The 22,303-nt window shown below is 42.8% G+C and overlaps 1 protein-coding gene across 3 annotated transcripts in view; it reads right to left on the bottom strand.

The window, feature by feature from the left end:
• The window catches only part of LOC147740926 (uncharacterized), a 758,774-nt gene that overhangs the window by 477,865 nt on the left and 258,606 nt on the right, over positions 1-22,303 (bottom strand). For 2 of the 3 annotated variants that reach the window (XM_086936040.1, XM_086936035.1), the window contains exons 4-6: positions 21,625-21,723; positions 3,484-3,582; positions 1,023-1,121 (exon numbers count right to left, since the gene is read on the bottom strand). In XM_086936040.1, the coding sequence (XP_086792166.1) occupies positions 1,023-1,121; positions 3,484-3,582; positions 21,625-21,723 (297 nt within the window). The remainder of the gene's footprint in view (positions 1-1,022; positions 1,122-3,483; positions 3,583-21,624; positions 21,724-22,303) is intronic. The other variant, XM_086936046.1, reaches the window with a different exon arrangement.

Below are 22,303 nucleotides of genomic sequence, written 5' to 3'. Positions count from 1 at the left end.
TAGCAGAAATGGAACATGATTATGCTGAACTGCATCTATGTAACATGAATGTTTGAAATGCGTTTCTGTGTAAGCCAGAGTTGCAGGCATGAAATGCAAGCCCTTGGAATCTCTCATTTAATATTTACGATTGAATTTCATTTACACTGTCGATTTGCTCATTCTCACGTTTTAATTGCAGTTGTTTAAAGCTTTCTAGTATGAATAGTAAAGGATGTGTTTTAGCTGCTAGTCAAGGAGAGGAGAAATTACATTGATGAGCTATAAGGTGATAAGCGGCGAGAGTTCGTTTCACCCAGAAGAAGTCATGGGAAACAAGAACCAAATGCTGCAGAAGAGTAACATGGAGAACACTGTGGGAAGTTCATCCCAGTCATAGAGCAGATGCAGGAAGAGGATTCTGGGAAGGTTTACCTATGAATAATTAGGGATACTGCACAAATCTCCCTTGCTTGCAGTGACAGAGCTTCTTTGAATGATCTTTTCCCCTTTCGAGAGTGGTTTCATGCCACACGACACATCTTATCAGTGGAGAGACTTCTTGGGAAGACTCCAAAAATGACACCTTTTCCTTTCTAGAAATGCTCACTTATTAATGTAGGGATGCCACTTTAGCTATAAAGTCAGGGGAGAGTTATGCTTTTCAACCACCAACCCTTAAGGCAGGGAAATGTGGACTCTTGCTTTTAGATGGTTTGTATGCTCTTCAACGAACTGAAAGTATAGTTTATGATGCACCGCATAAACTGGGTACGCCGATTATGCTTTTTAGTATTTCCTCTGTACCTTTATACTCTCGTACTGAGATGAGTCCATGCTCTTCTATTTTTGGCTATGCAATAAATTCAACTAACATTTCCAGTTGTTCGTGGGTTAGTAAGAATTGTGATGGGCTACTTAAAAATGGGTTGTTAATGAAATGTGTTTTCTCCCCTTCACACTTTCATGCTGCTTCAAAGATCCATCAGTTGGTGACTGTGGAGAAATCTAGAACTTACGGTCCCGGCTCTTTCAATTCTCACCTTCATCACAGGTCGGTCCTTTAAATCCATCGTCACATTTGCACGTGCCATCCGAAGCGCACGAGCCATGAATGCAAGTACTTGAATTGCAAGGTGACACTGGAGAAGAGAAGAGAACATTAGATAGATACAAAGCAAAATGCATCACCATCCTTGGAAATTAAACTTAGGAGATCTATTTTCACAAATGCCTGTAGAGCTGTTTTAATAAGTTCCATGTTCCCTAATCAGTTCATTTTGCATCTTTACTTCTATGGTAGAGGACCGAGCAGCAGCTGTTTCAGATATATGTGGTTAAGAAGTTTCACAATATGATCTTTATATGTTTCCTAAAATCCTCACGTATGTTCTATCACCAATAGAAATATTAAAGGATGTTTTAATATTTTTTCAAGATTATCATACAAAATGTGCCTATAGGAAGCTGTGCCTTGATACTGGCAGTGCATAGCCCATAGCAAAAACAAGACACAGGAAATAGAATTTTGATTTTCTATACCCGAGTTTAAAATACCGAATGTATTCCCTGGGATGGCTGTGGCAGATCTTGACATATAGTTAGCAAATCAAAATTCATAAAGGGCAAAAAGAAGAAGGTGGCAGGAGCAGGCTTCCAGGTGTACTTATGGGAAGGTTGTGTAACCTTTTGTAAAGGTATCTACTACCCCAGCTGAGTTTTGCACATATGAGAACTCTTATGCAGATTTATTTTATCTATAGAGTGAAAGATCCCACCCATTGAAGAAGCGCCCCCCTTGCACTCCATCCAAGTCCGAAAGTGAATGCTCCCCTTCCAAACATGGAAAGGAAGTTACTCCAGCCCTTTGCGTGAGTAAATGTTTGACCATTTCCAGGGTGGGATGAGGTGTGAGGGAAGTTTGAGACTGCCTAGAACCCTACAAATGTCTAAGGGAAACCACTGTGGCATGCACAGTTCCCCCCCTTATGAGTGAATTATTATTGCAAAGATCTCTTGTAAAAAGATCTACAATAGTACTACGTTTCTTGCTGTAACCTATTTCATCTTGTTATTCACCCTCTGCCAGTCATTTCTGAGTTCATATCATATTCATTTAATGGGCCAGGCCTCAGAGGAAGGCATGCTTGGTTTGCTCATCCCAATGTATCTGTGTGCCCACTATGTAAGCATTTAGGAACACTTGTTGAGGATGAAGGCACACCCAACCACAAAGCAATGGAGCACAGAGCAAGAGTGTGGGACGCCAGAGGAATGTATGTTTGTGGGGGAGGCTGGAGTCCGTTTTATTGCCATCAATATCTAAATGGATAGATATAAAAAGGAAATTATATTGCTTCAAGACTTATGTGTTTAATTATTTTATTAAGAATAGTAGAAAATTGGCTTGAAAGATCTGAGTGGGGTTGGAGTTGCAGTAGAATGAGAAGCTGCAGAAGGGTGAGAGAGAACCTTTTAGTGTTGGAAGAAAATGCTTCATAGAAAAGAACTTTAACCCTAAGATCTACCTCCACCATATTACCACTATGCTGAAGAATCAGCTGCTGAATTCTACCCATATTACAGTGGTAGCTGGTGAATGGTGATGAGGCATAAAGGTTAAGATACATGTCTAATGCACAAGTGAGCTCAATCTCGACAGGAATGTGTGGGGGAATTCTCCCCACTGAAGAAAATGTTGAAAATTTTTTATTACAATTGTGGATTTTATAGCATAAATGTAATCCACAGGGGGCTCAGGTGTTTCTACCTGTAATGCATATCTGCCTGTTTACCTATTTTGTGGATCAGAGTGGTGGTACTGGATATGACAAATACTAAATAAATAATATGGCAAAAGATGCATCCATATTTACCATTTCACCTTTGTAATCCCTCTTTTACTTCTTCACAAAATTCTGTGATTCTTGGCAAGCATTATATTTCACACAGAGCTCATTTGATTGAGTAATTTCAAATACTGAAATTCGTTCTATTTGGTGTGTATTTTTTGGTTTTGGGTGAATGTAGAAGCTACAAACATCAATTTTATTTGCAGCAAAAACACCTGGGTTTAGATTTGCACAAATAAATTAAACAAAAAGTACAGTACCCAGAATGCCAATATGTTGTTACATTACTGTACCCACATAGGCATTTTACACTGACACCTTCAGTCGGTTAATTATTAACAGCACTCAATGGCTTCAGGTCAAAAGTATGAAAGGTATTGTAGGCCCTTCTAGGCTTTAATCTTAGATTTTCTGATTATGGACTGGTCAGCACTGTATGGGTTCAAACTTTGGTGCCATCGTCTGAAACACACTACTATCACAGCAAATATCACTCAAGAACTTGAAGCTGCAGCAGATCTACTTGAAGTAGTGGCACAGATTTTGAAAGAATTAGGGCATAAAGGGAAGAACATGTGATTCAATTTATTGAACAGCACTGCTTCCAATGGAGAAATCTAGAACTTATGGTCCCGACTCTTTCAATTCTCACCTTCATCACAGGTCGGTCCTTTAAATCCATAGTCACAGCTGCACCTGTCATACGAAGTGCAGTAGCCATGAATGCAAGTACTTAAATTGCAAGAATTCACTGGAGAAGAAAAAGGCACATTAAATAGAAACAAAGCAAAATGCATCACCATCCTTGGAAATTAAACGTAGGAGATCCATTTTCACAAATGCCTCTAGAGCTGTTTTAGTGAGTTCCCTGTTCCCTAATCAGGTCATTCTGCATCTTTACTAATATGGTCAAGGACCGAGCAGCAGCTGTTTCTGATATATATGTGGTCATCGTGTCAAACAAGCACTTAACATAGAGATTAAGAACTTTCACTATATGATCATTATATGTTTACTAAAATGCCTTACATATGTTCTTGAGTTCAAAATATTACAATTTAATCATGTTAGTGGCGTTGGTGCCCTCTTAATGGAGCTAAGTGTCAAACGGAAGTTTTTAAAATGTTTTACTGAACCCATGAGATATGTTCATTTTAACCATGATATGTTATATATATTTATTCCTTATTTTTGTAACTGGATGTACTGTTGTATCGCATTTGTTGTGATTATTCGTATTTTGTGTCTTTTTTTGATTTTTATTAATCGAATAAAAGTGATTGACTGAATGAGTTCAAAATATTTTATCGAATTTTCATAATAATTAACAAAAACAGACAATAAATAAAAATTATTAATAAACGAAATACCGAATTATAATATGACATTTACAAAAACAACAGTTGAAATACAATAGGTAAAGAAGTATAGATATTCACTGAAGAAGAGAAGATGAACAAAAAAGGGAAAGAAGGGAGGGGAACCAGGTATAATTACTATTTCATCTATTAAAAATAGAGCTACTTTTATCATATAAGCAATGAAGTATAATGACAGTAAACGATATATCAATTATAAAGATACAATTATGAAGACAAATATATATATCAATAGGTAACCAAAAAGATTGTAAAAAGTTAGAGTTATGATTAATCCCATTCAGGGATAGTTGAGCTCCTCTTCCTGTAAAAATGACCTATGACCACCAAGTATGAACTGATAATGACGAAATATCCTTCCAGCAAAAAGTAATGGATTTTAAAACAGCAGATATTAGAAAATTAAAAAGTTTACCTTCTAATTCAGTTAGATTTTGCAAAAGACCAACAGATTTACATGTTAACAGTTTGAAGGAAATAACATCATGGATATTCACTATCTTTTGTATAATATCCCAAACATTAGACCAACATTTTTAAATTAAAAGACAATCAAAAAGCATATGCTGTAGCGATCCAGGATATTAATTTACAATGCCAACATGTTTCAGAATGTAGCAGTTTAGCATGAAATAAACATACTGGGGTCCTTAAACAATTGAATAAATTGGTTTGGTAAATCGAAACCGGTAGCCAGTCTGAAATACTATTAAGCCAAATAATCTTCTAAGTATCATTAGATACAGAAAGTGAGAGTTCATTATTCCAAAATACTGAGATTATATTTAAATTATTTCCTATAGAATAAGATCATTTTTTATATAAAAGAGAAACAGTATGTGATGACGTAGAGATAGTTTGAATATATAATACTAAATCTGCTTTAACATTAGATGGAATACTATAAGGGAAAGAATCTAAAATTGAATTACATAAATACTCAAAATTTATAAAATCAGATTGAGGTAAACAAAATTTTGTTTGTAAAGCTTCAAAGGCTATGAAAGCATTGTTGGAATAGATTTTAAGATGAAAAATGCCAGCTTTAATCCAAGAATTCCAGAATTTAACATTTCAATTCAATGTAATAACATTACTATGCCATAATGACAGGTCTTCAGTACTGACCATAGGAGATAGAATATTTGAATCCAAGTCATTAAAATTTAGTTTAGTGGATTTAATAATAACAGATTGTTGCAAAAATGTTGATTTAATTGACACTGTTAGCAAGGTGGGTAATAGAAAAGGATTTACAATAGATTTCTCTATATGAAACCAAGTAGGTGGAATACTTAAAAAGGAAGGATTAAACCACATAGAACTTTGTTTCAACATAAATGCTTTGTGATATGAAAAAAAGTCAGGAAAGCCTAAGCCAACATTACATTTGGGTATTTTTAATTTTTTATAACCAATACGAGGTGATTTATTGTTCCAAAGAAATTTGGAGAGAAGCCTATCAATACCTTTATAACATTTTAATGGAAATTGAGTAGGGATCATAGCAAGGGTATAACAATTTTTAGGTGCAATAGTCATGTTAATGGAGTCCATTCTACCCCACCATGAGAGATGAAGTGAAGACCACTTAGACGTTTTATCTTTAATATAATTTAAGATAAAGTTACTATTCAATGTTAATGTTGCTTTAATGGAAGACGAAAATAAAATACCAAGATATTTGCTTGAATCCAGTGGCAAAGTGAGCATGGGACTCACGTCTGAGCATACCCTGCCACACTTATGGCAGCCAAAAGCGGTACAAAAGGGGGTGGTAATGGACGGAGCATCTGAACCAATCAAACACTCACACCCAGTCAAAACACCTGGGTTTAATCCATCACCGTTATTTAGCCCACTCTGCCACCCCAGTTCAGACATGGCTCACTTTGCCACTGGATTCAAGCAAGCCGGGCTGAAGATGGCTGGAATGCCAGAAACCGGTCCTCGGAAGCTTGTTTCCGGTCCAGGGAAGGCATGGCTTGGCAGTTCGGGCTGGACTGTTCCCATGAGGCACAGGGTCAGACTGATTTGCATATAGCCATGTCTGAACTGGGGTGGCAGAGTGGGCTAAAGAACAGTGATGGATTAAACCCAGATCTTTTGACTGGCTGTGAGTGTTTGATTGGCTCAGATGCTCCGTCCATTACCACCCCCTTTTGTACCGCTGAAATGAATATTGCCAATGGATTTTATCAAAAGCTTTATCTGTATCCAAACCCAAAATTTCTGAGGGGGAAGTTAAAGTGCAACTTTGTTCGATAACATGTAGTAAGGTTCTTGTGTTATTTGTAGAGTATCTATTCTTCATAAAACCCGATTGATCTGGGTGTATAATAGAACTAGCAGCCCATCAATCAATCAATCAATCAATCAGTGACACTTGTAGAGCGCGCTACCTACCCGTAGGGTCTCAAGGCGCTGGGGGGGGGGGGGGTGCCGCTACTGCTCGAACAGCCAGGTCTTCAGCTTCTTCCTGAAGGAGAGGTGGTCTTGGGTCAGGCGCAGGTCGGACGGGAGGGAGTTCCAGGTCTTGGCGGCCAGGTAGGAGAAGGACCTTCCTCCTGTAGTTGCTCTTCGGATGCGGGGGACGGCGGCGAGGGCGAGGTTGGCTGATCGGAGGTGGCGTTTGGGAGCGTAGAAGTTGACTCGGCTGTTGAGGTAGCTCGGGCCTTGGTCGTGTAGGGCTTTGTGTGCGTGGGTGAGGAGGCGGAAGGTGATTCTCTTGTTGATGGGGAGCCAGTGAAGGTCTCTCAGATGTCCGGAGATGTGGCTGGATCGTGGGATGTCGAGGATGAGTCTGGCTGAGGCGTTTTGGATCCGCTGGAGTCTCTTCTGGAGCTTGGCGGTGGTCCCGGCGTAGAGGGCGTTGCCGTAGTCCAGTCGGCTGGTGACGAGGGCCTGGGTGACGGTCTTCCTGGTCTCTGTGGGGATCCACCAGAAGATCTTCCGTAGCATGCGTAGGATGTTGAAGCACGCCGAGGAGACGCTGTTGACTTGCCTGGTCATGGAGAGGGAGGAGTCCAGGATGAAGCCCAGGTTACGTGCATGGTCTGTCGGTTTGGGTGCGGTGCCCAGGGCGGGAGGCCACCAGGAGTCGTCCCAGGCGGAGGGAGAGGAGCCCAGGATGAGGACCTCCGTCTTGTCCGAGTTCAGTTTCAGGCGGCTGGTCGTCATCCACTCGGCTACCTCTTTCATCCCTTCGTGTAGGTTGGCTCTGGCGGCGGCGGGGTTGTTGGTCAGGGAGAGGATCAGCTGGGTGTCGTCGGCGTAGGAGATGATGCTGAGGTGGTGTTTGCGTACGATGGCCGCGAGGGGGCTCATGTAGACGTTGAAGAGGGTGGGGCTCAGGGATGATCCTTGGGGGACGCCGCAGATGACTTCGGAGGCCTCTGACTTGTATGGTGGTAGGCGGACTCGCTGTGTTCTTCCGTCGAGGAAGGAGATGATCCATTCCAGCGCCTTGTCCTGGATTCCGATGTTGCTGAGGCGCCGTATTAGGGTGCGGTGGCAGACCGTGTCGAATGCCGCGGAGAGGTCTAGGAGGATGAGGGCCGCTGTTTCTCCATTGTCCATCAGGGCTCGGATGTCATCGGTGGCGGCGATGAGGGCGGTCTCGGTGCTGTGTTTGGCTCGGAAGCCGGACTGTGAGGGGTCGAGGGATCCGTTCGTCTCGAGGAAGGCGGCCATCTGCTTGTTGACGGTCTTCTCGATGACTTTGGCTGGAAACGGGAGAAGCGAGATGGGGCGGTAATTCTTGAGGTCGGTGGGGTCCGCTGTTGGTTTCTTGAGTAGAGCGCTGAGTTCGGCGTGTTTCCAGCTCTCGGGGAAGATGGCGGTGTCGAAGGATGTGTTGATGATGTCTTGCAGGTGGGGTGCGATGACAGCGTCGGCCTTGTTGAAGATGTGGTGGGGGCAGGGGTCGGTTGGTGATCCGGAGTGGATTGAGTTCATCGTGCGGATGGTGTCTTCTGTGCTGATCGGGGTCCAGGCGTGGAGGGTGGTGGTGGGGGGGGCTGGCTGGTCGGTCGTGGTGTGCGTTGGTTGGTTGTTGAAACTGCTGTGTATATCCGCGATCTTGTTGTGGAAGTATGAAGCCAGGGAGTTGCAGAGGTCTTGCGATGGGGTGATGTCGTTGTTTCCCGCGTTGGGGTTGGAAAGCTCTTTCACGATGTTGAAGAGTTCCTTGCTGTTGTGTGCGTTGTTGTCCAACCGGTCCTTGAATGCTGTTCTCTTGGCGGCGCGGATCAGCTGGTGGTGTTTCCGGGTGGCAAGTTTGTAGGAGGTCCTGTTGTCCGGTGTCGGATCCCTTTTCCAGACTTTCTCGAGGGCTCGGCAGTTCTTCTTGGAGCTCTTGAGTTCGTCGGTGAACCATGGGGCCTTCTTGCTGCCGGGTCTGCTAGGCGGGGTCCTCAGCGGGGCGAGTTCGTCCGCGCAGTTGCTGATCCACTTCGTGATGTTATCGGCGGCCTGGCTGGGGTTCGCTGAGCTGGCAGGAGGGTGTTGGCTCAGGGAGGTGGCGAGCTGGTCTGCTGTGATCTTGTTCCAGCTTCTGCGGGCGGTGTGTTGCTGGTGTTGGTGGGTCGTTGTTCTCTTGAAGGTGAAGTGGACGCAGCTGTGGTCCGTCCATTGAAGCTCTGAGGCGTGGCTGAAGTCGATGTCTGTGCTGGATGAGAAGACGGCGTCGAGTGTGTGTCCAGCGAGGTGGGTGGGGGTGGACACCAGTTGCTTGAGTCCCAGGTTGGCGAGGTTGTCGAGCAGGGTGCTGGTGTTGTGGTCGTTGTTGTTCTCCAGATGGAAGTTGAGGTCTCCCAGGAGGATGTAGTCAGCGGAGGTGAGGGCATGCGGGCTGACGAAGTCGGCGATGTCGTCGCTGAATTGCGTGCGTGGTCCAGGGGGTCGGTAGATCAGGGTGCCTCTGAGGGTGGTGTTCGGGTTGGTGTGGATCCCAACCTTGTCCGGGAGCAATCAGGCTTCCCCGACCCCCGCCCGCCCGCCCCGTTGAAAATATAGTTTACAACAGAATGTTCATGTGCAAAATTCCACTACCACAAAGTTCGGAGAAGTACAAACATGCATTTAAACATATTCGCAGAAGCAGGATTTCTGTGCGTCTCCACACCTTCCATGAGAGCAGCAGTCGGGGTATAGAAAAAAACACGTAGCGCCAGTATTTGTAAGCTTCCGTTTCACTTCCGGGAGGCATAAACATACGGTGGTCGAGGGGATTTAAACCAGATAGATGTTCTTTTAACACCCGTCTCCTATGCCCTGGATAGTCCTGGCCCACAGCTATTAGCCCGGCCCCCGCCCGGCCAGTCCTCCGCCTGCCCCGACCCCCGCCTGCTCCTGCAGCAGTCCGGCCCCCGCCCGGGCCGTCCCCCACCTGCCCCGACCCCCACCTGCTCCGACATGGGTCCACTTACCTCAGCCGCCGCTCCTCAGTTTACCACTCCTCGCCGCTTCACCTGACCGCCGCTGGCCTGTCCGCTGCTCCTCACATCACCGCTCCTCCCTCGCGCCATGTCCGCCGCTCCTCGTCTCGCTCCTGGACGCCTCTCCTCCCCGCGCTCCTGACGTGAGCACGCACGTCGCGGCCGGCGCTACTTCGGAGGGACTACTTTTCCTTTTTTAGTGTATATTTTTGAAATAACGTTTTTTTTTAAATTTATATGGCCTATAACCATCTACACACCCTGACGATTCCAACGGTGTATCGGGTGGGTGGATTGGCGCTGTGGTTCCCGAGTTTACCCGCCTCAAAGGCTGAAAGTTCTTCCTTTATTATAGTAGTATAGATCTAATACAGGGGCCAATCTAGAATCAAGTATTTTATCATATAATTTACAGTCTTGATTAATTAAGGATATAGGACGATAATTTGAAACAAGAGTGGGGTCTTCATCTGGTTTGGGGAGTACAATATTTAAAGCATCAGTAAAATAACCTGAGATAGTTCCTGAAGAACCAAAAAAAGTAAAACATTTAAATAAATAAGGCAGAAGTTAGGATTAAAATTGTTTATAAAACTCAGCTGGGATACCGTAGGGGACAGGAGACTTATTTTTTTAAAGAGATTTTATGGCTGCTAAAATTTCATCTGTAGTAATGGGTAAATCCAACCCAAGTCTATCTGATTGTGAAATCTTGGGCAAATCACATGTAGTTAAAAAAGAGTCAAGTAAGGAGGCATCATGAAAATCGGGCTTGTTATATAGATTAGAGTAAAAATCTAGAAATTCTTTAACAATATAATTGTGAGATAGTGCAATTTTTTCCATTAGGGCCATGAAATTAAGTAAGGCCATCATAGAAATGGTTACTCCCCTAATGTAGGATTTAAAGGCGTCCCATCTATTGACCATAGAAGTGGAATCTTCAGGGTTAAGTAAAAAATAATCTTGAATGGCATTTAAGATTTTTGGCTGATTATATTCATTAAGAACAATTTCATTATTCATACTACATCTAGATTGTTTACAGATTGGATTCATTGTGTGGAGATTAATAAATAATCAATCCTAGAATGTGAATTATGTGGGTTGGGAACGAATATAAAACATTTTTCTGTAGGGAAAGGCAATCACCAAATGTCAACTAACTTGGTGATATGAATAAATGATTTAAAATCATGAAAAACCTTAGGAGGGCAACATTTAGTACTAGATAGTCTATCTAGTAATGGGTCTGCAATAACATTAAAATAACCTCCAACAATTAAAGGAACTTTACCCAACTTAAGAACCTCGGTGGTAATATTAGACCTAAAAACAGGGTCATCTGCAGTAGGACCATAAACATTAAGTAAAAATATGACTGAATATTGGACTTAAATTTTTACTATTATATATCTTCCATCCACATCTGAAGTTTTACTCAAAACTTGGCAATGTAATTTTTTTGCAAAGAAAATAGCCACACCATTTTTTTTCCATGAGCAGGCCACAAAACAAGAGTATTCACCCACTTTTTTTTCATATAATTTAAGATTTTGTCATCTATATGGCTCGCTTGAACAAAGCAAATATCTACCTTACAACTATCTATTATAATCAAATAATGTTGTACGTTTAACTGGATGACGTAATCCTTTAACATTTAGTGAAACAACTTTCATATTGTGAACATTAGCCATAATGAAGAGAGGGAAAATAAAAAATCAAAGAGAGGAAAGGAAGAAATAGGGAAATAATAAGAGAACTAGTAAAAGGACAGGAAGATATTCATACGACAAACAGAGTACATAACTATCAAGAATGAAACACACATATGCTTTACAAGCATGAACGGAACCGTTGGAGCTCTATGTAATAATAAACCATTAGTATGTCAGAACATACGCAGTTAGTTGTCATTAAGTATTAGAGTTATGAGTATCCATGGATTGCTGTGATCGCTGATCCAAAAACTGTCGTGAATCATCAGGACAATGAAAAGATTTTGAAAGATTGTCTTTCCAGATACGCATTATTGAAGGGTCAAAAAGACCATATTTGAATCCAAGACTTCGTAGTAGAGGACGAAGATCAGTGAGTTCTTTGCGAATTGAAACTGTCTATTTAGCAAAATCCTGATGAATAAAAATGTTATTCCCATTGACCATCAAAGAAGGTATTTCTCGTGCTGCTTCGCGAATTAAAACCAGGTGGTGATGTCGGAGAATTTTGAATATCATTTGTCGGAGTTTAGTATGTTGAGGATTGTGTTGGGAAGGAATCCTGTGGGCCTTATCAATCTCAATTTTTTGGGAAAATTTAATTTGTAGAAGGCCAGGAATCAGATTTTCCAAATATAATCTGCAATTGCCACCAGAAACATCCTCAGGCAAATTAAAAATGCTTATTGCCTGTTGCGATTTTCTATATCTAGAAGCCAAGTAGACATAGGTGATATTTTCGTTACAAGTGGGTAAAAGTTTCAAGCTTAGCCTTATTATCTTGTATTTTAATTGCATTATCAGAGATTTTCATTGACAAACTCGCCATTTCTTTTTGCACATTTTTAATCTCTGAGGCAATAGAATCTGTGTTGATACAAAGTGCTTGAATTTCCTCTAAAACTAAGGATAATGAAGGTTCTGATGACTCTACCGCCTTTGATTTAATTGGCGGAGGTGAAACCTGCTGCCTCCTTTGAGGATGAAGAGTATTTTTATGATCCATTTTTTTATATTAAGATTCAAAAGTTCGCAAAAAATAGAAATAATGAGAAGAAATATAAGGTAGTAGTGAAGAAATCCTTATTCGAGCTGGTGCTGCAGCTAAACTGAACTATTGGAGTGGCTAGGCCCAAGCCAGGCCCTTTCCTGAAGGATTGCTCCCCCCCCTTGACTAACAGGACTGGCTGTACCTGAAGGCAGAGATGTAAACAGAGGCTGGAGGAAGAAAAACGCCACTTTTGGAGGTCAAAAATGATGGAAATCACATCACTCCATAGGTACTGGTGTCATTAATTCAGCGATATAATTTTAGCTGCAATTCTGACAGGAAATCAGCGTTTCTTGAAGAAAAACGGGCGAGAGAGCGCCGGAGCTCACTTTGAGGCGGCCATCTTGTGTCAGGCACTCTCGCGTCTCGCCTTACGTATGTTCTATCACCAAAAGAAATATTAAATGATATTTTAATAATTTTTCAAGATTATCATACAAAATTTGCCTATAGGAAGCGGTGCCTTGTTACTGGCAGTGAATAATCCACAGCAAAAACAAGACACAGGAAATGGAATTTTGATTTTCTATACCCAAGTTTAAAATACAGAATGTATTCCCAGGGATGGCTGTGGCAGATCATTACATATAGATAGCAAATAGATCAAAATTCATGAAGGGCATACAGAAGAAGGTGGCACGAGCAGGCTTCCAGGTGAATTTATGGGAAGGTTGTGTAACTTTTTATAAAGGTATCCACTACCCCTGCTCTGAGTTTTGCACATATGAGAACTCTTATGCAGATTTATTTTATCTATAGAGTGAAAGATCCCACCCATTGAAGAAGCGCTTCCCTTGCACTCCATCCAAGTCTGAAAGTGAATGCTCCACTTCCAAACGTGGAAAGGCAGTTACTCAAGTTCTTTGCGACAGTAAATATTTGACCATTTTCCAGGGTGGGATGAGGTGTGATGAAGTTGGAGACTACCCAGAACCCTACAAATTTCTAAGTCAAACCACCGTGGCATGCACTGTTCTCGCCCCTTATGAGTGATTTATTACTGCAAAGATCTCTTGTAAAAAGATCTACATTTACGTCAGCCAGATGTCACTTTTCTCACAATCTGTAAATACAGTTCTGAAGTTATGATTAAAGCCACATTTACATATGTTACTTGGAATATTTGAGCCATAGGTTTAGGCACATTCAATGTACCTGTTAGCCAGAGGCGCAACTAGAGTCAAATTTCTGGGGGGGCTAAGAAAAAAATTTGGGGGGCTGAATCTTTAGGCAATCGGCAGAGTCGAGCTGCAGGGGTTCTTAGAAGGGGTGAAACAACAACAAAGTCCCATTAACATGCACAAGGTCTTTTAAAGACCTGTGAAGCGCTCGGGTGCGGCTGTGAGCGGGCCCGGACAGTGTTTCATCCGGGCTGCCACACACGACGGGGGGGGGGGGGCTGAAGCCCTTTGAGGCCAATGGGTGTTGTGCGCCTGCTGTCAGCAAAGGTGTGAGCTGTCTTTTTGTTTTTTCAAAAATATCCAAGGCCATATCCGTAATAAAATGCTTGAACTGAAGGTACTACTTGTCTTGCTGTAAACTATTTCATCTTGTTATTCACCCTCTGCCAGTCATTTCCGAGTTCATATCATATTCATTTAGTGGGCCAGGCCTCAGAGGAAGGCATGCTTGGTTTGCTCATCCCAATGTATCTGTGTGCCCACTATGTAAGCATTTAGGAACACTTGTTGAGGATGAAGGCACACCCAACCACAAAGCAATGGAGCACATAGCAAGAGTGTAGGACACCAGAGGAATGTATGTTTGTGGGGGAGGCTGGGGTCTGTTTCATTGCCATCAATATCTAAATGGATAGATACAAAAGGAAATGATATTGCTTCAAGACTTGTGTGTTTATTTAATTTATTAAGAATAGTAGAAAATTGGTTTGAGAGATCTGAGTGTGGTTGGAGTTGCAGTAGAAAGAGAAAACGCAGAAGGCAGGGAGAAAACGTTTTAGTGTTGGAAGAAAATGCTTCATAGAAAAGAACCTTAACCCTAAGATCTACCTCCACCATATTATCACTATGTTAAAGAATCAGCTGCTGAATTCTACCCATATTACAGTGGTAGCTAGTACAGGATTACTGACATAATATCAAGGGACATAATATCGACTACCAAAAATATCGGCGGAAAAATATCGACAGACAGAATATCGACTTTGTATCTACAAACAGGTAAGTACAAAAATATCGAGTAAAAAATATATCGTTTAAAAAAATATAGTTTGTAAAAATATCGACTTTACTAAAAACAATGTTAAATTAAATTAATATTAAAAATTATTTACTAAAATATACTTACAAATACTTAAATTACATTATAATAATTAAATAAATAATTAAAATTATAAAAAAACTTTTTTTACAATCACATTTGTTAAAACATATATATATATATATAGTAACATAATATAATTAAAAAATATCCAATATTATTACTGTAGGATTGCGGAAGAGTAAAATTACTATTCCCACTCCAGAGAGTGCAACAGTAGATAAGGCGTTGGAGAGCGTAGAGGTAAAAATAACTATTCCCACTCCAGAGAATAATACAGTAGGGAAAGCGTTGGATAGCGTAGGGGTAAAACTTACTATTCCCACTCCAGAGAGTGCAACAGTAGGGAAAGCGTTGGATAGCGTAGGGGTCAAAATTACTATTCCCACTCCAGAGAGTGTAACAGTAGGGAAAGGGTTGGAAAGCATAGGGGTAAAACTTACTATTCCCACTCCAGAGAGTGCAACAGTAGGAAAAGCGTTGGATAGCGTAGGGGTAAAAATGACTATTCCCACTCGAAAGAGTGCAACAGTAGGGAAAGCGTTGGATAGCATAGGGGTAAAAATTACTATTCCCACTCCAGAGAGTGCAACAGTAGGGAAAGTGTTGGATAGCGTAGAGGTAAAAATGACTATTCCCACTCCAGAGAGTGCAACAGTAGGGAAAGTGTTGGATAGCGTAGGGGTAAAACCTACTATTCCCACTCCAGAGAGATTGGAACAGTAGGGAAAGCGTTGGATAGCGTAGGGGTCAAAATTACTATTCCCACTTCAGAGAGTGCAACAGTAGGGAAAGGGCTGGATAGCATAGGGGTAAAACTTACTATTCCCAATCCAGAGAGTGCAACAGTAGGGAAAGCGTTGGATAGCGTAGGGGTAAAAATGACTATTCCCACTCCAAAGAGTGCAAAAGTAAGGAAAGCGTTGGATAGCGTAGGGGTAAAAATTACTATTCCCACTCCAGAGAGTGCAACAGTAGGGAAAGCGTTGGATAGCGTAGGGGTAAAAATTACGATTCCAACTCCAGAGAGTGCAACAGTAGGGAAAGCGTTGGATAGCGTAGGGGTTAAAATTACTATTTCCACTCCAGAGAGTGCAACAGTAGGGAAAGCGTTGGATAGCGTAGAGGTAAAAATTACTATTCCCACTCCAGTGAGTGCAACAGTAGGGAAAGTAGATACTTCACATATTATTTAAAAATATATATATATATATATATAATATCTATAAAAAAATGAATTAAAAGTAATTACCAATTTAATATAATATAATAATTAATTAATTACAAATACTAATTTAATGTAATCATTACAATTAGTCATCTATTAATACTAATTAATTACAAATTAACAAATAATGAATTAGTAATTAAAAAGTTACTTAACAATTAAAATCTAATAAATACACAAAAATTAACATATGTAATTAGTTATAATTGAATTACTTCCCACCCTATTCCCCTATAAACCCACAACCCACTACAGAAAATAAATTAGTAAAATTAACATAATCATCAATTAATCAATTTAATAAAATTAATTCTAAATTAAAATTTAATTAATTACCAAATAACAATTATTTAACAATTAATTATAAATAAATAACACAACATAAATTAACATATTTAATTAATTATGATTAAATTACTTCCAACCCTATTCCCCTATGAACCCACAACCTGCTACAGAAATTAAATTAGTTAAATTAACATAATTATCAATTAATCAATGAAATAAAATTAATTGGCAATTAAAATGTAATTAATTACAAAGTAAAAAATAACACTTCATTATAAACAAACACCAATAAATACATTTACATATTTAATTAATTATAATTAAAGTACACTACATAAATTAACATATTTAATTAATTATAATTAAATTACTTTCCACCCTACTCCCCTATGAACCCACAACCCGCTACAGAAATTAAATTAGTTAAATTAACATTATTATCAATTAATCAATTAAATAAAATTAATTGGCAATTAAAATGTCATTAATTACAAAATAAGAATTAATTAACAATTAATTATAAACAAATACAAATGAATACATTTACATATTTAATTAATTATAATTAAATACTTCCCTCCCTATTCCCCTTTAAACCCACAACCCGCTACAGAATTAAACTACGCAAAATTTAAATAATATTACATTTATTAATTAAATTACATTATGACATAAATAAACACCTTTAACACATAAAATACAATATAAAACATTTGATATTATTAAAAGTTCGATATTTTTTTTAACCTATATTATGTACTTCGATATTTTGACTATCTATATTTTAAAATTCGATATTACATTACTTACCTTCAAAACGATATTTTTGATGTCTATATTCTATCCATTCGATATTCTGTCCAGCCTATATTTTGTACTCGATAATATGTAGATTCGATATTTTGTAATCGATATTTTTAATACACAAGCGAGCCCAATCTGGGCAGGAATGTGTGGGGGAATTCTCCCCACGGAAGAATTTTTTTTAAAAAATGGATTAAAATGGTGGATTTTATAGCATACATGTAATCCACATGGGGCTTTTTACCACCCAAATGTCAAGAAAATTGTAAAACAAGACAAAAAATACTGAATGCGTAATTACTAATCGGAGTTTGTGAAATGTTGAACCTCCCCCAATCCATGCACATACTCACCCATGAAAATTAGAATCTCAGGTGTTTCTACCTGTAATGAATATCTGCCTGTTTACGTATTTTGTGGCTCAGAGTGTTGGTACTGGATATGACAAATACTAAATAAATAATATGGCAAAAGATGGATCCATATATACCATTTCACCTTTGCAAACCCTCTTTTCCTTCTTCATGAAATTGTGTGATTCTTGGCAAGCATTATATTTCATACAGTGCTCATTTGATTGAGTAATTTAAAATACTGAAATTCGTTCTATTTGGTGTGGTTTTTTTTTGGTTTTGGGTGAATTTGTCGTTTTTTTACCCTTTCTATCTCTCATTTTTTTACCCTTTCTATCTTTCACCTTTCTGCTCTTTTCTGCATCTCTGCTCTTTTGTGCCTTATTTCTGCTTATTTTCCCTTTTTTGTTTATCCCTTCTTTCCTCCCTTTACCTTTCCCCGCCGCTGCTGCCCCCGCGGCCCCTCCCCCCCCCAGCACGACCGGCCCAATCCAGCTCCCCTCCCCGCCTCCCAGCTGTCCAGCCCTCCCCGACCCCTACTTAATGGCGGCCGCTGGTGCACCGAAGGCGGGTCAAAGACAAGCACGTCTGCGCCCGTCTGCGACCCATTTGCAACCAGCACCAGGAACCCTGGACCTCCGCCCCGCCAACGCTACGAGCCAGCAGCACTCCACGCACTCAACCCAGGCTGCAACAACAACTGCAAGCTAGCATCACCAGCCGACACCCATGGACCCTTCAGCTGTCACCGCTGCCGGCACACCTGCAGCACCGCCAAGAACACGGATCCAGCACAACCCGCCCACAAGAACACAAGAACACAACCGAACCGAAGACCCTGCAATGCATCCTCCTCAACGTCCGATCCCTCCACAAACACGCAACAGAAATCTGGGACCTCCTCGACAGCACCACCCCAGACGTAGCATTCTTCACCGAAACCTGGACCAACACCACCTCGGGACCGGACATCGCCATCGCCATCGCCATCCCCCAAGGATACAAGATCTCCAGGAAAGACCGCCCCATCCAGCCAGGAGGAGGAATCGCCATTGTCCACAAATCCAGCCTCCGCCTGAGCACACTCCCTGACGAGTCCACAGAACTGATGGAACACCTTCACTTCAAGATACTGGCCAGCCTCACCGCCGCCCTCCGAGGAACCCTCATCTACCGACCCCCTGGATCCCGCGGACCCTTCGCCAACTCCATCACGGACATTATCTCCCCGCAGGCCATCGCATCCACCAACTACACCCTGCTGGGAGACCTCAACTTCCACCTCGACAATCAACTGGACCCCAACACCACATCCCTCCTGGACAACATCCACAACATTGGACTCCGCCAGATCGTGACCGAGCCCATGCACTCAGCAGGACACACCCTCGACCCCCTCTTCACTACAGGAAACTCCATCACCTTCAGCCACACCACCAAACTCCCATGGACCGACCATCGTTGCGTCCACTTCATCTTCAGAACACCCACCATCCACAGACACCAGCACCTGCTTTCACAAAGAAACTGGACCAAAATCACCGATGACCAGCTCACCTCCTCACTCAACAACTCCACTCCAACCATCGCGGAAAACGACGACCCCAACACCGCAGCTCGAACCCTGCATAGATGGATCTCGAACAGCACCAACACCATAGCCCCCCTCAAGAAAAACAATACCCGTGCCAAGAAAGCCAGATGGTTTACCACCGAACTTCGAGAGTCCAGGCGCACATGCCGCCGCCTTGAAAAGGCCTGGAGAAACACCAAATCCACAGAAGCCCACAACAACTTCAGAGCCGCCACCAACGCCCACCATCAACTCATCAGAGAAACGAGGAAAAAAGCGATTGAAGACAGAATCTCCACCCACGCACACAACAGCAAGGAACTCTTCAGCATCATCAAGGAGCTCGCCCAACCCACCAGCGAGTCTACCGACATCCCTTCCTCACAAGACCTCTGCGACAAACTCAGCATCTTTTTCCACCACAAAATCAAGAGCATCTACGACAACTTCGACGAAGACAACCAACAAACTGAACCCTCACCAACCACCCCCAAAACCCGGAAACCAGCGATTGATGACTGGACAGCCCTCACCACCGAAGACACACTGAAGACAATGAAGTCAATCCACTCAGGGGCCCCCACGGACCCCTGCCCCCACCACATCTTCAACAGAGCCGCCAACACCATCGCACCCATGCTCCGCCAAACCATCAACCGCTCCCTGGCGACCGCCTCGTTCCCCGACGACTGGAAACACGCCGAGGTCAACCCCCTCCTAAAGAAACCCTCAGCGGACCCCACCGACCTCAAAAACTACAGACCCATCTCCCTGCTCCCGTTCCCAGCGAAAGTCATCGAGAAAGCCATCAACAGCCAACTCGCCACATTCATTAAAGAACACAACATCCTCGACTCCTCCCAATCCGGCTTCAGAAAAAACCACAGTACGGAAACCGCCCTCCTCGCCGCAACAGACGACATCCGCACCTTACTGGACAAAGGAGAAAAAGTAGCCCTCATCCTCCTCGACCTATCAGCGGCGTTCGACACAGTCTCCCACCGCACCCTAATACGCAGACTCTAAGATGTAGGAATCCAGGACAAGGCCCTCGGCTGGATCTGCTCCTTCCTCTCCGGCAGGACGCAGCGGGTCAGACTCCCCCCTTTCCTCTCGGACCTCACACCGATCACCTGCGGAGTCCCCCAGGGCTCCTCCCTCAGCCCGACGCTCTTCAACGTCTACATGGCTCCACTTGCCCCCATCGTCAGAACCTACGGACTCAACATCGTGTCATATGCAGACGACACCCAGCTCATCCTCTCCCTATCCAACGAGCCCAACACCGCCAGACGCAACTTTCAAGAAGGCATGGAAGCCGTCGCCAAATGGATGAAAAACAGCTGCCTTCAACTAAACACCAACAAAACAGAAGTACTCATCATGGGCCCAAACCCCGACGCCTGGAGCGACACCTGGTGGCCCACCGCCCTCGGAAACCCGCCAACCCCCACAGACCACGCACGCAACCTGGGAATCATCCTGGACTCCGAGCTCAAAATGGACCGCCAGATCAACTCTGTCTCATCTTCCTGCTTCCACACCCTCCGCCTCGTTTGTAAGACCTTCAAATGGATCCCCCTCAAATACCAAAAGACAGTCACTCACGCCCTGGTCACCAGCAGACTCGACTACGGCAACGCACTCTACGCCGGAATAAACAAAAACCTCATCCGCAAGCTACAGAACATCCAGAACGCCGCCGCAAGACTGGTCCTCAACCTGCCAAAACACTGTCACATCTCCCAGCACCTGCGCACACTCCACTGGCTCACCGTCAAGGCGAGCCGCAAGAATCACCTTTAAGATGCTCACCCACGCACACAAGGCCCTCCACGGCACCGGACCAGCATACCTGAAAAGCCGACTCAAATTCCACGCACCCCAAAGGACCCTACGATCAGCCCAGCTTTCCTACGCCAAGGTCCCCCGCACCAGAAAGACCAGATCGGGAGGCCGCTCCTTCTCCTTCCTCGCGGCCAAAGCATGGAACGCCCTTCCGCTCCACCTCAGACAGACAACATCGCTCCCCATCTTTGCAAGAAACCTCAAAACCTGGCTCTTCGACAGACCCCCTCCTTGATGGAATTGAACCTGCAACCCCCCAAACCCACCCCCACCCCTAGCGCCTTGAGATCCCTACGGGTGAGTAGTCGCGCTTTAACAAACTCCTGATTGATTGATTGAATGTAGAAGCTAGAAACATCAATTTTATTTGCAGCAAAAACACTTTACAAATAAAGTAAACAAAAAGTACAGTACCCAGAATGTCAATATGTTGTTACATTACTGTCCCCACATAGGCATTTTACACTGACACCTTCAGTCACTTAATTATTAACAGCACTCAATGGTTTCAGCTCAAAAGTATGAAAGGTATTGTAGGCCCTTCTAGGCTTTAATCTTAGATTTTCTGATTATTGACTGGTCAGCACTGTATCGGTTCAAACTTTGGTGCCACACCAACGAAAATGAACAGAACGTTAGGTCTGAAACACACTACTATCACAGCAAATATCACTCAAGAACTTGAAGCTACAGCAGATCTACTTGAAGTAGTGGCACAGATTTTGAAAGAATTAGGGATAAAGGGAAGAACATGTGATTCAATTTATTGAACAGCACTGCTTCCAATGGAAAAATCTAGAACTTATGGTCCTGACTCTTTCAATTCTCACCTTCATCACAGAACAGTCCTTTAAATCCATCATCACAGCTGCACCTGTCATCCGAAGTGCAGGAGCCATGAATGCACGGCCACCAATTGCAGGATACCGCTGCAGAAGAGAAAAGCACATTAAAAAGATACAAAGCAAAATGCATCACCATCCTTGGAAATTAAACTTAAGAGATTTATTTTCACAAATGCCTGTAGAGCTGTTTTAATAAGTTCCTTGTTCTTAAACTCAAAATAACTGCTAAAATCGGCGTTTTACTTACTTATTCATAACTCTATCTAAATAGCTTGATTTAAGAAGCTTGACTCGCTGACTCCGTTCCCCCCCTTTCCCGCTGCCCTGGGCCACTCCCAGCCGAGTATTGACGCTGTGGAGTTGGTCCGGGGCACAGAATTGCGGCGGCCATCTTGAGTGTGGGTGGGATTCACCGCGCTCTAGTTGCACATAAAAGGGGATGTCCACCCCTCCGCGCAGCAGACGCGCTGAACCGTGCCAGAGTCGTGCCAGAGTCCTGCACGTCTGCACCCGTCCGCGGCCGAACGGGCCCAGGGGCCAGGGATGCTGACACCTCTGTTACTTATTCTCCCTCTGCCCTGAGAAATCTACAACCCAAACACTGTACCTTATCCCCTGCCTGTCTGGATCGCATCTCATTACTGGGCATTGCGCGTACAGCCTC

Source organism: Lissotriton vulgaris, chromosome 1_1 (genome assembly GCF_964263255.1).
Source record: "Lissotriton vulgaris chromosome 1_1, aLisVul1.2, whole genome shotgun sequence".
NCBI classification, from domain to species: Eukaryota; Metazoa; Chordata; class Amphibia; order Caudata; family Salamandridae; genus Lissotriton; species Lissotriton vulgaris.
The sequence above is the reverse complement of the archived record's forward strand: the minus strand, read 5'-3'. Positions and strand labels throughout refer to the sequence as shown.